This window comes from Balaenoptera ricei, chromosome 1 (genome assembly GCF_028023285.1).
Source record: "Balaenoptera ricei isolate mBalRic1 chromosome 1, mBalRic1.hap2, whole genome shotgun sequence".
Classification (NCBI taxonomy): domain Eukaryota; kingdom Metazoa; phylum Chordata; class Mammalia; order Artiodactyla; family Balaenopteridae; genus Balaenoptera; species Balaenoptera ricei.
Genome location: NC_082639.1, coordinates 68,145,234 through 68,161,453, shown reverse-complemented (window position 1 = coordinate 68,161,453; position 16,220 = coordinate 68,145,234). Strand labels below are relative to the sequence as shown.

Genomic DNA, 16,220 nt, shown 5'->3' with positions numbered 1-16,220 from the left:
CAGACAGCCATCAATAATAAACAATGGGGCTTCCCTGGTGGCGCAGTGGTTGAGAATCTGCCTGCTAATGCAGGGGACACGGGTTCGAGCCCTGGCCTGGGAAGGTCCCACATGCCGCAGAGCAACTGGGCCCGTGAGCCACAACTACTGAGCCTGCGCGTCTGGAGCCTGTGCACCGCAGCAAGAGAGGCCGCGATAGTGAGAGGCCCGCGCATCGCGATGAAGAGTGGCCCCCGCTTGCCACAACTAGAGAAAGCCCTCACACAGAAACGAAGACCCAACACTGCCAAAATAAATCAATCAATCAATCAATCAATCAAACATACGCAAAAAAAAAAAAAAAAAAAAAAAAAAAAAAAATAATAAACAATGACTCATCATTTCAAATCTAACATCTAGTGCCAACAAATTTATGTTTTGCTTAAACCGAAATATTTCTGTGGGCCTCTTAAGTCATCCAATAACTTTCCTATCCTATGAGAAGTGATATTAAGACTTAGTATGTATTTGGGGACCTCTGAAAGGAATTCACTAAACAAGTAGCAACAAATTACTACAGCCTGGGCTGAATGCTATTTCCAAATGATGGGCAAGGGCAATAAGACAATCCACATTCTATAAACTGCTTTTGTTACATGTTAATGACTGCAACAGTTTCTGTGCAGGTTTCAGATTAATGAGACAAAGAATACCAAGATTCATAGCATTAAATTTATTGAAAAAAAGAGAGCGGAAAGCAGTAAAAGTGAAGTTGCACCAGAAAACAAGAGTTATCTAAGCATCAACCCAGCATGAAAAGGGAAGTACTTCTGATTTCCTAGAATACACCCCTCACAGGTTATTATTTCTGATTACCACGGCAGCATGCAGCATTTTCCATCTAACACTTTAGAAGAACGCTTGGTCACACCATGCTCTGCCTTATTAAACGATCTATGTTGAAACCATTCATTTCCATTTCTCTTAACATCTGTAAAATGTCAAGTAAGAGTGATAAAACAGTCATTTACCCTCAATTTTCTCAATCATGTAAGGTTTCAGAGAGAGTGCATTAGAGCTCTAAAATAATAAGCTAATATATTTTCTCAATTTTCCCTTCCTCCTGCATTTTCCCTAGGGGGAAATCGACTGCTGATAGTATCTCCTTTTAAGTTCAGGAGGCTTAAAACTGTTGCTCTTTAACCCCCAAAAATGTTCTCAAACATAGTTATTTTCTGAGTAAACATCTTTCAAAAGAAAAGTTCTACAAAGACTATAAAAACTTTCCCTGGAATGCTTATAAAGGGTAACATAACAGTAGGTATGGATGGAAAAGAAATAGTGTTGTAAGAACTGCTAAAAAAAGAAAAATCAAATATAAGTGGTTTCTACCGTATCTGCCTCTTTTTCACCTTCTTCTACACGTGCAAATACATACACAACACAATAGATTTCAACATGTTTAAGAAGCAAGGAAGCAATTACAAAGAAGCAAAAAATAAAAGTCAATCAATCCTTGTTTTACAAAGAGAGTAAGTAAGCCATAGACATCAACAGGCTATAGGAATCTTCCTCCCCTTATTCAGTGGATTTTTTTAAAAAAATGTTTCTAGACCTCTAGTAGGCATAATTAGTATTTCATGTCACGAACATATCCTGTTCAAGCTAGTATAACAAAATGAAGATGTTATGAGGCAAATTATACTCCAATCCTCGTTTTCACTGCATTAAGATTTTGCAAAAGAACTACAAGGCGATTGCAATCAACTACTTACACGTGGAAAACAAAACATGGCTGTCAATGGGGAACAAAATAACCTATCTAGAAATACTCTCTAAAACTAACTTTAAAAAGCTTTTAAATGAGTATTAAAATTGATCACGTTTTAGGTAATTTATCTTAAGCATACTACATATGCAACTGCATTAAAAAGTGCCCAGAAATCAAAATTATATTTCAAAAGAATGTATTCATATATATAAAACAAGCCAGAGTCCATAACAGTGTCTAAAAGAAGATTTTAACTTTTTTTTTTTTTTTTAAGGAACAGTGGTTCATTCCTCCAGAGACGATCTTTCACATCATAATCATCCTTGTTTGGCATCACCAATGACTCTCCAAACATCAAAGACAAATTCATCTGGGAACGCAAAGTCTCCAAGGGTTTCATCAAGTGCCACAGCAAATTTATCTGGATTACCTTTGTCCTTTCCAGCTTCAAACATTGTAGTAGCTATCAAAAATAATTTTTAAAGATTAATGATACATGAAACAGCATCAGAAGACTGAGAAAAATGACACCAAGGCAAAGTACTTTCTAAAAGTAACATGCATAAGTCTATTCCCATAGATATTCTAGAAGGAAATGCATGTCTATGTGCACCAAAATCCATGGGCAATAAGGTTCATAGGCAGTATTATTCACAACAGCCCGAACCCAGGAAGACCCCAGTGATCTATCAGTAGGAAACTGAATAAACATAGTATAATCATACAATGAACTTATACACAGCAATGAAAATGAACAAACCACAGCTAATATACCAGAACATTCTCAAATCTCCCAAATGTGACATTAAGCAAAAGAAGCCAGACACAAAGGAATCATACTATATTATTCCATTTACATAAAGATAAAAAAACTGGCAAAACAAACTTATGGCTAAGTTGGGAAAGCAGTTACTTTTGGAGAGGAGGGAACAGGCAATAATTGGGAGAAAGCATAAAGAGGGCTTTTGAGTACTGGCAGAGTTTTATTTCTTGACATGAGTGGCGGTTAAATAAGTGTTCACATTGTGAGAATTTTGTGTTGTATACTTATAACTTGTTCATTTTTCTGTATGCATGTGTATTTAGCATTAAAGAGTTTAAATAATAAAAGTCATTCATTCATTCAAAAAAATTTTTAATAAAAGGAACATGCATAGATACATACTTCTAGTACAAATTAAAATAAGATACTCTCTATCATTACACATCAAGGTAGCAAAGATGTTTCAAACAATCTGTCTTTGGCACCCTGGTTTGCATCTTCTACCCCTGCCTTCTCCTCCATCTTGGAGCCCATCAGGTGGGAGCCTCTGGTGTCCCTGTGGGTGGAGCAAGAGCTCCTGTGGCTAAGCCTGGCGGGAGACCCAGAGTACATCCGCTCCCCACCTCCCCATAGTCACTAGCTTTCCCCGTCCCCTCTGCCACTCCCCCACCCCCAACTGTAAAAAAGACAAAGGATAACAGTTTGCAACGGGGCAATCAAGGCAGGGAGAAGGGGAGGAAATCTGTCTCCTCGTGGAATCAAGGAAACTTTTTTTGAGCCCCCTTCCAGTTTGGGATAGAAAGCAAAGATGGTGCCCTTGTTCTGTTCTTCTAATAAGTTGCCTGGATCCCATATTTTATGTCTAGGGAACCAGCATCTTCAAGAGTACACATTCCCATAGGACTTGTCCCTCCTGGCTGGGAGCCCATAAGGCTCAGCTGGTTTTTTTCTCAGCCCCCTATAAGCACTAGCTACCAGGAAGAGACAGTGTGGATGTGATCTGGGACTTGGGTGAAAAATCCCCGGGTAAAAGGGAAACACCAAAGCCCAGCCTCTTTTTCCCTCCCAAGTTAAAGTTAAAGAAATCAAAGGTTGTATGATTTCTCTGAATGAGCCGAGAGGTCTGGTCTTTCCAGCTAAAATCCACTAGGGCTCTGGAGGGCATATAAGAACTGTTCCTCACCTCGAACAGCTCAGTACTAACACAGGTAGGCTGGGAGAAGGGAGGAGATGTGGCCAATAGAAGGGCATCACAATCAGAGCAGAAGTGGGATGTGGATGGGGTGACCTGGGGCAGGGGTCAAAGCCCTAGTTAAGGTGAGGAGGGCTTCCACATGGCCGGACAGGTTGGTGTAGGGTGGAGAGTCCAGGTGTGGTAAGGAGGGCATGGCGGTGGGGGAGAAGAGGACAGTAGCCACACTGATGAGAGATTGGTTACATACAAGGGCATGCATCACATACATGTATGTACACTGAATAATGGGAACCACGTTTTGTCACTGTCAGAGAAAGATAAATAGGAAAAGGGAGAAAACTAGAATGATTGCTGCTAAATTAGCATTGTAGAGATCAGTGAAACATTTTTTTTTTTTTCAAAAGAGAGATTAAAAACTGTAGAGGTAAAGACATGAACACAGGGCTTCCGTGGTGGCACAGTGGTTAAGAATCTGCCTGTCAATGCAGGGGACACAGGTTCAAGCCCTGGTCCAGGAAGATCCCACATGCTGCGGAACAACTGAGCCCGTGCACCACAACTACTGAGCCCGTGTACTGAGCTGCAACTACTGAAGCCCACGCGCCTAGAGCCCATGCTCCACAACAAGAGAAGCCACCGCCATGAGAAGCCTGCGCACCACAATGAGGAGTAGCCCCCGCTCGTCGCAACTAGAGAAAGCCCACATGCAGCAACGAAGACTCAACACAGCCAAAAATAAATAATAAAATAATAAAATAAAATTAAAAGACATGAATACACACATTCCTCAATCCACTGTGGGGACCTGGGAGCAGTGACACCCCAATAGCAATGAGCACACAAAACACCCAGATCTTGGTTCCCAAATATCATTTTCCACTAAAAAGAATCAGAGTTCCTCAGAGAAATGGCTGATTCCAGGGCTGGAGCAGGAAAAGTACAATATGAACTAAGAATAACTTCTGCCAGAAAGTAAGAAAGTCTCAAAAAAAAAAAAAAAAAAAAAAAGGTGGGAACATGTGAAAAGACATAGAAGTCAGAGTGGAGTAATGCCCACTGACCCAATGAGGGACAATTTGAGCATCAGAATAAGTAGTGACGGTCATAGATTATAATCCTATTGAACAAAACAGCAAACCATGAATCCATAATGAAATGATTGGTTGATTGACAAACAGATGGATGAAAGGTTGGTTGGTTGATTCATGAGGAACAGGATATTTACATAGCTTCAAAATATCTCCTCACCAAATACTTATTATGAAGAGAATAACTTTACAGTGGAGAAGCTTAGTAAATACCACCTATACAAGTCATCAACATAAACAATATCATAAACAGAACAAATCAAAATCCCGTGCCTCCAGATAAGATGTAATGAAAAGAACACAGCACCACATTTGTGATATCTCTGCCAGAGGTGTAACCTGAATGTTATTATGGGAAAATAATCCAAAAATGAGGAACATTCTGCAAAATAACTGGCTTGTACCCTCCAAAAGTGTCAAGGTCATGAAAATCAGGAGTGGAAAATGCTCCAAATTGATACAAGTAAAAGTAACACATGATTTTGAACATGCTCTTTTGCTGTAATGGATACTAAGGCACTTGGTGAAACAAAAACAGGATATGATTAGATGTTAGTAATGTATCAATGTTGATTTCATGATTTGGATGGTTATACTAGGGTTACACAAGAGAATACCTTTGTTTATAGGAAATATGCACTAAAGTATTTGGGGGCAATTGTATATCATTAATTTATTCTCAAATGGTTCAAGAGAAAAAAATTTTGTACTGTATAACTTTTCTCTAAGTTAGAGATTGCCTAAAAAAAATATTTTAAGCAGTAAAAAGTGAGGAAAATTGAAACTCTTCATTATCATCTCCCTGTCTCCCACGTTGCCCCAGGCTTCAGCCATGACCCAAAAGCTTCTCGATTTACCATTAACCTAGAAGCAAACACTTCAAAAGCAAGGAAGGTCCAGCTGCAGCTGGACCTTCTCCAGCCCAAGGGCCTGCCAAGTTTACTAAAACTTCTATATATATATATATATATATATATATATATTTTTTTTTTTTTTTTTTTTTAATGATATGCCAAGGCTGGCCAGGATATAGTGAAGCAAACACTCAAATATACTGGTGTGGACTTTGTAAATTTGGCTTTTGAAAAACAATTTGGCAACAAGTACCAATCTTTAAAAATGTTCACATCCTTTGATCTACTAATATTTCCACTTCTGTGAATCTATACATTTTTTTCTCCCAGCTTTATTAAGATAAAATTGATATACATCACTGCATAGGTTTAAGGTACACAGCATAATGATTTGACTTATATACATCATGAAATGATTACCACAATAAGTTTAGTGAACATACATCATTCACATAGACACCGAAAAATATTTTTTTTCCTTGTAATGAGCTCTTAGAATTTACTCTCTTAACTTTCATATACACCATATGGCAGTGTTAGCTAGAGTCATCATGTGTACATTACATCCTGAGTACTTATTTATCTTCTAACTGAAAGTTTGTATCTTTTGACCACTCTAATCCAATTCCCCTCCCTCTCACTCCCTACTTCTGGTAAACCACAAATCTGATCTTTTTCTATGAGTTTGGTTTTTTGGTGTTCTTAGATTCCACATATAAGTGAGATCATACCGTATTTGTCTTCCTCAGACTTATTTCACTTAGCATAATGCCCTCAAGTCTCATCCATGTTGTCACAAATGGCAGGATTTCCTTTTTATGGCTGAATAATATTCCATTGTATATATATCTCAACTTCTGTATTCATTCATCTGCCAGTAGATACTTAGGTTATTTCTTAAGTCTATTTTCTTAGGCTATTGTGAATATGCTGCTATGAACACAGGGGTGCAGATATCTCTTCAACATAGTGTCTTCTTTCCTTCACACAAGAGAATCTACACTTTTATTTAAAATCTTAAAAACAGAAAAGAATTTAGGAGAACATTTTTATTTTAAAAAAACCTAAGATGCAGGATCTTTTTTTTTATTTAATAAGGCACAGGATCATTAAGTCACCTCTAGTGTGATGAAATATATTAGATGAAATATTTGATGAAATATTTTGAAGTAATTTTAAACAATGTTTATAACTTTGTAATAACTTGAGAAAATCTTTTCAATATTTACTGAAAAAGCAGTACATAAATTTTATATTACAATCACACTATGTTTTTACAAAAATCTCTACATAGGATGGGTAAAGGGAGTGTATGTTAAAGCAATTATAATCAAATATTAACAGTAGACTCTAGGTGACAGGTATGAAGTACTAAAAAGTCTTTCAACCATACTGTATGTTTGAAAATCACCATAATAAAATATTAGGGAGAGAAACTTCTACACAGACAATGAAAGAAAAATTTAAATACAGTAGATACATTCAAATTGGAGAGAAAGTTTTTGTTCTGGTTTTTTTAGCTAGGGCCTGTTCAATGCAGTAAAACTATGGCTGACTTACAAACTCTGTGCCCTTGTGGGTACCAGCTATATTTTGGAAATTACTTCCTAAGCCATTGAGAAACAATCTAATGTCTATAAGTATTGCTTCTATTTCAACAGCCATAGTATCATAGTCAAGAAAGGAGGAAAGTGGCCCTCAAAGCGCATTTCCACACAGTGAGATAAGAAACCAAGTGTTCAGGAAACGGGACTCTACTGAGGTTCTATGTCCCTCCTGTCCTTAGGTGGTCTTGCCTTGGAGGTCTTAGCCACAACCCCAGCTTAACCATGGCTTGCTGCAGAGAAGTCCCAAACCTTCACTTCCATCCCTGACTTCTCTCACGAGTTCCAAATACCCCTTTCTGAATAAGGGGTGCACAAGTCTCCTAGCTTGTATCCCATTAGCATCTCAACCAGCATGTCCAGAAACCAAACATCATCTCCCCTTCCGAAAAAACCGCTACTCCTTCTCCCATTGCCACCACTGTCATTAGTAGTGCAATCATTGTCCCTGTTACTTTCTCTTCTTGCCTGTGTACCAAACAATGCCTCCCCTTGATTCTACCCCTGCAACCTCTCTAGCCTTCATTTCACTCGCACTGCCACCATGCTATTTCCTTAATCTCCAAGTCTAGTCAGCGAACCATCTCCCATAAGTACGTTAGATTTCTCTTCCTAAAGCACAGCTCTGATCCTATTAGGTAATAAGACAAAAGGACCAGGAAGCTCCTTTCCACCTCTGAGACTGTCTGTGTCACTCGCATATATGAAAATATTGCTTTGATCGCCAATGCATATCTTAAAAACTCTAAACCCTGGTCTGGCATTCTGATCCGAAGTACCCCTGGTTCCCATATGGCTTACTCCTGCACTAACGCTGTACCCTTAGAAATCTGACAACTCAAAAAGCCGTCTTTCCTCCTTCCTACCTTTGCCCAGGATAGCCTCCTCCTAATCACCAGCTCCACCATCAAAATCCTTTCTCTCCTTCAAGGCTCCTTCCTCTCCTTCAAGGCTCCTTCCTCCATGAAATCCTGTGTCCCCAGCTGGAAGTGACATCTGCATTCCCTAAAGCCTTCTACCCGTGCTCTTCAGACTTGAGTATGCAAACATATTGGCTGAGATCTTAGCAAAGTGCAGATTCTGGTTCAGTAGCTCTGCAGCAAAGCCTGAGATTCTGCATTTCCAACAACCCCCAGGTAATGCCAGTCCCCAGACCACACTTTGAGGAATAAGGCCTTACAGTGTACATTTAACATTGTTCTGTGTTATCATTATTTTCATCTACATATTGCCTCTATCAGAGAATAAACTCCCAACAGAACTTGAATAGCTTACTCAGTCTTTTATGCCCAGGGAAAACTAGTTCAGTGTCTTATGTACAGTAAATGCTGGTAGCTGGGTAGGTACAGGAAGAGTCCTTGTAATTACACTTAAATAATTTTTGTACACACACAGTTAGCATGCACTCAAGAAAGTGAAGCCCAGAACTCTGATCCTGTAGCCAGGATGTGAAAGAAGAGCAGCCAAAACTTTTGCAAAAGTAGGACTCAAGTTCAGAATTTTGCTTAGACTACAATTCTAAATATTTCTCATAGGGCCTACAGACAGCATTTACTGAGACAGTTACCTAAAGATCATACTGACATGAGGGTGATATACAATCTCTTTGAGGAAGAAATAAGATGCACACAGATAAAAGATATAAGAAAATCTACAGACCCTTCAGAAGCAGAAATTAACAGTGCAGATGACTGATGCTCTTAAATGCTGGAGGAAACTATGACCAGGATCAGATGTTCACTAATGGACACTGAATCAACCAACCTCCCTCCCTCCCTCTCTCTTTCTCTCTCTCTCTCTCTCTCTCACACACACACACACATTGGCTGAAAGAAACAACTTGGTGCATGTTTTTTGGCACCTCAGGAAGCTCAGCAGTACTGGCTAGCGCCCTGAGCCCAGGAACAACACATCCTGGACCTGGCCAACTCTGACTCGCAATCTCTGGTTTGGGTTGCTTAGTCACAAAATGAGAAAAATGATGGCTTAAGATGCCCAGGCAATAACCTTACAGTCCAAACAATATAATCTCACTCATGCTGGCACAGCAGAGAAGAAAACCTCCCATACACTAAACACAGCCCCAGAACTGCTCAGACCTCCTATATGTTTCTACCTCTACTACACCACTACCATTATTACTGGCAATAATTGTTAGTAATCATTGCTAAGAATGATAATAGCTATACCTATTATTTATGATGTGATAGAAACTTTATACATATTTAATTTAATGCCTTGCCAACCCAGTAAGGTTGCTTTTTATCATACCCTTTTACAAAGATACAGAAATTATGACTCAAAGTTAAATAATCTGTCCAAGGGCTAAAGCTTCAAAAATGATATTAGGACTCCATACTGCCTGTGAAGTCACTATTTTTGTGCCTCTTAACAGACATTCGGTCAATAAACATTTACCAAGGATTTACTCTGGGAGAGGCACTGTGGTAGGAGCTGGGATTAAAAGCTGAGTAAGTTATCTCCCTTCAAGGAACCACCGGTCTTGTAGAAGCAACAGAAGTACCAATTAGGCAGCTTCAGAGTTATGCTGGAAATACTGTATGTAATACAGTGCTCCAGAGATCTTTCCAAAACCCATAATTTGCTTATGTATTTTAAAAGAAATTAAGAATGGAGCATGCTCTGACCGTGTTATGAACTGCTAACTCATAAAGTATAAACATAGATTTTAAATATTTTTTACAGGAGAAATAAATGGTATTATTTTTATCCATTTTGGTAAAAGACTGAATCTCTGATTTAAGAGAAAAGCAAAAGAGGGCTTCCCTGGTGGCTCAGTGGTTAAGAATCCGCCTGCCAATGCAGGGGACACGGGTTCAAGCCCTGGTCCGGGAAGATCCCACATGCCACAGAGCAACTAAGCCCATGTGCCACAACTACTGAGCCTGTGCTCTAGAGCCCACGAGCCACAACTACTGAGCCCGTATGCCACAGCTACTGAAACCCACACGCTCAGAGCCTGTGCTCCGCAACAAGAGAAGCCACGGCAATGAGAAGCCCGCGGACCACAAGGAAGAGTAGCCCCTGCTCACCGCAACTAGAGAAAGCCCGTGCGCAGCAACAAAGACCCAACGCAGCCAAAAATAATAAATAAATTTATGAAAAAAAAGAGAAAAGCAAAAGAAACTTTAGCAAAAGGAAATACTTTCTTTAAAGTTTTATTACATTAACATAGTGACAGCCACTAAAATGCTTTTAATATGTTAACTATAATAGATTTGCAATATGCCGCAATAATATTTAGCACCTGAATACAACCTGGCAAAAAATATTCCACTAAAATGTAGAATTGTTGCACCACATATAGCAGCTAAGTGCTGACATCTAGTGGCCATACTGAGAATATCTTTATATTATTACCACTACTAAACTTTCACATCATTATTAATGACAAACTTATATTGGTGATACAGGTCAATCTGTATTTTCCACTAAGTTTTTAAATACTTAAACATAACTTTTAGCTATAAGACACTACTGAAGGTGAAAAATCTTGGTATCAAAGTCCCAGAATTAAATCTCAGTCCTTGTTAGCTGACTTTGGACAAGTTACCAAACATCTCTGAATCTGTTTGTTCTCAAATCTATAAAATGGCACATAGCAGGGTTTAGATAAAGGTTAGTGACCACCGTTGTTAATTTAACCATTAAATCTGTAACTGTACCTCTTTCTATGTAAAGTCTTTAGCACCTACTTTCCCTAAGACTTTTCATAAATATCGACCCATTTCAAGCAACTCACACATTAGTCAAACATCAAAAAATACAGGCAATACAGAATGTTTAAGAAAAATCTATTTCCAAAATTTCATTGGCTTTATCTGAGAAGGATGACTTTCCATAGTGTTCATTGTTTTGAATTCAGTGAAAAAAGAAATCATCCTAGGAAAAAATGTAATTATCTCTAAATAACATTATCATATACGTTTAAAAGACCTATAAAAGATTTTACAGGAAAACATTACTGAGAAACTATCATTCAAATTTCCTTTCCACATATTTCGGGATCTCTTTTTTTTTTAAGGATTTTCATTTTTACTTTTATAATGACAAACTTCATTAGCAATAACATTAATTTTTTAACATCTTTATTGGAGTATAATTGCTTTACAATATTGTGTTAGTTTCTGCTGTATAACAAAGTGAATCAGCTATATCTATACCTATATCCCCATATCCCCTCCCTCTTATGCCTCCCTCCCACTCTCCCTATCCCACCCCTCTAGGTGGTCACAAAGGACCGAGCTGATCCCCCTGTGCTATGTAGCTACTTCCCACTACCTATCAATTTTACATTTGGTAGTGTATATATGTCAATGCTACTATCTCTCTTGGTCCCAGCTTACCCTTCCCCCTCCCTGTGCCCTCAAGTCCATTCTCTACATCTGCATCTTTATTCCTGTCCTGTCCCTAGGTTCTTAAGAACCTTTTTCTTTTTTTTTTAGATTCCATATATACGTGTAGGCATACGGTATTTTCTCTTTCTGGCTTAACCTCACTCTTTATGACAGGCTCTAGGTCCATCCACCTCACTACAAATGACTCAATTTCATTTCTTTTTATGGCTGAGTAATATTCCATTGTATATATGTGCCACATCTTCTTTATCCATTCATCTGTTGATGAACACTTAGGTTGCTTCCATGTCCCGGTTATTCTAAATAGTGCTGCAATGAACATTGTGGTACATGACTCTTTTTGAATTATGGTTTTCTCAGGGTATATGCCCAGTAGTGGGATTGCTGGGTCATAGGGTAGTTCTATTTTTAGTTTTTTAAGGAATCTCCATACCGTTCTCCATAGTGACTGTATCAATTTACATTACCACCAACAGTGCAAGAGGGTTCCCTTTTCTCCACACCCTCTCCAGCAGTTATTGTTTGTAGATTTTTTCATGATGGCCATTCTGACTGGTGTGAGGTGATACCTCATTGTAGTTTTGATTTTCATTTCTCTAATGATTAGTGATGTTGAGCATCCTTTCATGTGTTAGTTGGCAATCTGTATATCTTCTTTGGAGAAATGTCTATTTACGTCTTCTGCCCATTTTCGGATTGGTTTGTTATTTCGATATTGAGCTGCATGAGCTTCCTGCATATTTTGGAGATTAATCCTTTGTCAGTTGCTTCATTTGCAAATATTTTCCCCATTCTGAGGGTTGTCTTTTCGTCTTGTTTATGGTTTACTTTGCTGTGCAAAAGCTTTTAAGTTTCATTAGGTTGCATTTATTTATTTTTGTTTTTATTTCCATTTCTCTAGGAGGTGAGTCAAAAAGGACCTTGCTGTGACTTATGTCATAGAGCATTCTGCCTACGTTTTCCTCTAAGAGTTTGATAGTGTCTGGTCTTACATTTAGGTCTTTAATCCATTTTGAGTTTATTTTTGTGTATGGTGTCAGGGAGGGTTCTAATCTCATTCTTTTACATGTACCTGTCCAGTTTTCCCAGCACCACTTAAGAGGCTGTCTTTTCTCCGTTGTATATTCTTGCCTCCTTTATCAAAAATAAGGTGACCATGTGTGCGTGGGTTTATCTCTGTGCTTTCTATCCTGTTTCATTGATCTATATTTCTGTTTCGGTGCAAGTACCATACTGTCTTGATTACTGTAGCTTTCTAGTATAGTCTGAAGTCCAGGAACCTAATTCCTCCAGCTCCGTTTTTCTTTCTCAGGATTGCTTTGGCTATTCGAGGTCTTTTGTGTTTCCATACAAATTGTGAAATTTTTTGTTCTAGTTCTGTGAAAAATGCCATTGGTAGTTTGATAGGGATTGCATTGAATCTGTAGATTGCTTTGGGTAGTATAGTCATTTTCACAATGTTGATACTTCCAATCCAAGAACATGGTATATCTCTCCATCTGTTTGTATCATCTTTAATTTCTTTCATCAGTGTCTCATAGTTTTCTGCATACAGGTCTTTTGTCTCCTTAGGTAGGTTTATTCCTAGGTATTTTATTCTTTTTGTTGCAATGGTAAATGGGAGTGTTTCCTTAATTTCTCTTTCAGATTTTTCCTCATTAGTGTATAGGAATGCATGAGATTTCTGTGCATTAATTCTGTATTCTGCTACTTTACCAAATTCATTGATTAGCTCTAGTAGTTTTCTGGTAGAGTCTTTAGGATTCTCTATGTATAGTATCATGTCATCTTCAAACACTGACAGCTTTAATTCTTTTCCGATTTGGATTCCTTTTATTTCTTTTTCTTTTCTGATTGCTGTGGCTAAAACTTCCAAAACTATGTTGAATAACAGTGGTGAGAGTGGGCAACCTTGTCTTGTTCCTGATTTTAGAGGAAATGGTTTCAGGTTTTCACCACTGAGAACGATGTTGGCTGTGGGTTTCTCATATATGGTCTTTATTATGTTCAGGTAAGTTCCCTCTATGCCTACTTTCTGGAGGGTTTTTATCATAAACAGCTGTTGAATTTTGTCAAAAGCTTTTTATGCATCTATTTAGATGATCATATGGTTTTTATCCTTCAGTTTGTTAATATGGTATACCACATTGATTGATTTGGGTATATTGAAGAATCCTTGCATTCCTGGGATAAACCCCACTTGATCATGGTGTATGATCCTTTTAATGTGCTCTTGGGTTCTGTTTGCTAGTATTTTGTTGAGGAGTTTTGCATCTATGTTCATCAGTGATATTGGCCTGTAGTTTTCTTTCTTTGTGACATCTTTGTCTGGTTTTGGTATCAGGGTGATGGTGGCCTCGTAGAATGAGTTTGGGAGTGTTCCTCCCTCTGCTTTATTTTGGAAGAGTTTGAGAAGGATAGGTGTTAGCTCTTCTCTGAATATTTGAAAGTATTCCCCTGTGAAGCCATCTGGTCCTGGCCTTTTGTTTGTTTGAAGAGTTTTAATCACAGTTTCAATTTCAGTGCTTGTGATTGGTCTGTTTATATTTTCTATATCTTCTTGGTTCAGTCTCAGAAGGTTGTGCTTTTCTAAGAATTTGTCCATTTCTTCCAGGTTGCCCATTTTATTGGCATATAGTTGCTTCTAGTAATCCCTCATGATCCTTTGTATTTCTGCAGTGTCAGTTGTTACTTCTCCATTTTCATTTCTAATCCTGTTGATTTGAGTCTTCTCCCTTTTTTTCTTGATGAGTCTGGCTAATGGTTTATCAATTTTGTTTATCTTCTCAAAGAACCAGCTTTTAGCTTTACTGATCTTTGATACTGTTTCCTTCATTTCTTTTTCATTTATTTCTTTTCTGATCTTTATGATTTCTTTCCTTCTGCTACCTTTGGGGTATTTTTTTCTTCTTTCTCTAATTGTTCTTCTTTCTCTAATTGCTTTAGGTGTAAGGTTAGGTTGTTTATTTGAGATATTTCTTGAGGTAGGATTGTATTGCTATAAACTTCCCTTTTAGAACTGCTTTTCTTACATCCCATAGGCTTTGGGTCATTGTGTTTTCACTGTAATTTTTTCTAGGTATTTTTTTATTTCCTCTTTGATATCTTCAGTGACCTTTTGGTTATTTAGTAGCGTATTGTTTAGCCTCCATGTGTTTGTATTTTTTACAGTTTTTTCCTGTAATTGATATCTAGTCTCATAGCGTTGCTGTCAGAAAAGATACTTGATACAATTTCAATTTTCTTAAATTTATCAAGGCTTGATTTGTGACCCAAGATATGATCCTGGAGAATGTTCCATGAGCACTTGAGAAGAAAGTGTATTCTGTTGTTTTTGGATGAAATGTCCTACAAATATCAATTAAGTCCATCTTCTTTAATGTGTCATTTAAAGCCTGTGTTTCCTTATTTATTTTCCTTTTGGATGATCTGTCCATTGGTGAAAGTGGGGTGTTAAAGTCCCCTACTATGATTGTGTTACTGTCAATTTCCCCTTTTATGGCTGTTAGCATTTGTCTTATGTATTCAGGTGCTCCTATGTTGGATGCATAAATATTTACAATTGTTATATCTTCTTCTTGGATTGATCCCTTGATCATTATGTAGTGTCCTTCTTTGTCTCTTGTAATAGTCTTTATTTTAAAGTCTATTTTGTCTGATATGAGAATTGCTACTCCAGCTTTCTTTTGATTTCCATTTGCATGGAATATCTTTTTCCATCCCCTCACTTTCAGTCTGTATGTGTCCCTAGGTCTGAAGTGGGTCTCATGTAGACAGCATATATATGGGTCTTGTTTTTGTATCCATTCAGCCAGTCTATGTCTTTTGGCTGGAGCATTTAATCCACTCACATTTAAGGTAATTATCAATATGTATGTTCCTATTACCCTCTTGTTCATTGTTTTGGGTTTGTTTTTGTAGGTCTTTTCCTTCTCTTGTGTTTCCTGCCTAGAGAAGTTCCTTTAGCATTTGTTGTATAGCTGGTTTGGTGGTGCTGAATTCTCTTAGCTTTTGCTTGTCTGTAAAGGTTTTAATTTCTCCATCCAATCTAAATGAGATCCTTGCTGGGTAGAGTAATCTTAGGTGTAGGTTTTTCCCTTTCATCACTTTAAATATGTCCTGCTATTTCCTTCTGGCTTACAGAGTTTCTGCTGAAAGATCGGCTGTTAACCTTATGGGGATTCCCTTGTATGTTATTTACTGCTTTTCCCTTGCTGCTTTTAATATTTTTCTTTGTATTTAATTTTTGATAGTTTGATTAATATGTGTCTTGGCGTGTTTCTCCTTGGATTTATCCTGTATGGGACTCTCTGTGCTTCCTGGACTTGATTGACTATTTCCTTTCCCATGTTAGGGAAGTGTTCAACTATAATCTCTTCAAATATTTTCTCAGACCCTTTCTTTTCCTCTTCTTCTTCTGGGACACCTATAATTCGAATGTTGGTGCATTTAATGTTGTCCCAGAGGTCTCTGAGACTGTCCTCAATTCTTTTCATTCTTTTTTCTTTATTCTTCTCTGCAGTAGTTATTTCCACTATTTTATCTTCCAGGTCGCTTATCCGTTCTTCTGCCTCAGTTATTCTGCTA

General features: G+C 37.9%; 1 protein-coding gene across 1 annotated transcript in view; it reads right to left on the bottom strand.

Annotated features, from left to right (window-relative positions):
* Positions 1-697: 697 nt before the first annotated feature.
* Positions 698-16,220, bottom strand: part of GIPC2 (GIPC PDZ domain containing family member 2) — an 86,897-nt gene continuing 71,374 nt past the window's right edge. Inside the window, exon 6 of the mRNA XM_059925017.1 lies at positions 698-2,213. Within this exon, the coding sequence (XP_059781000.1) occupies positions 2,068-2,213 (146 nt within the window). The 3' untranslated portion in view covers positions 698-2,067. The remainder of the gene's footprint in view (positions 2,214-16,220) is intronic.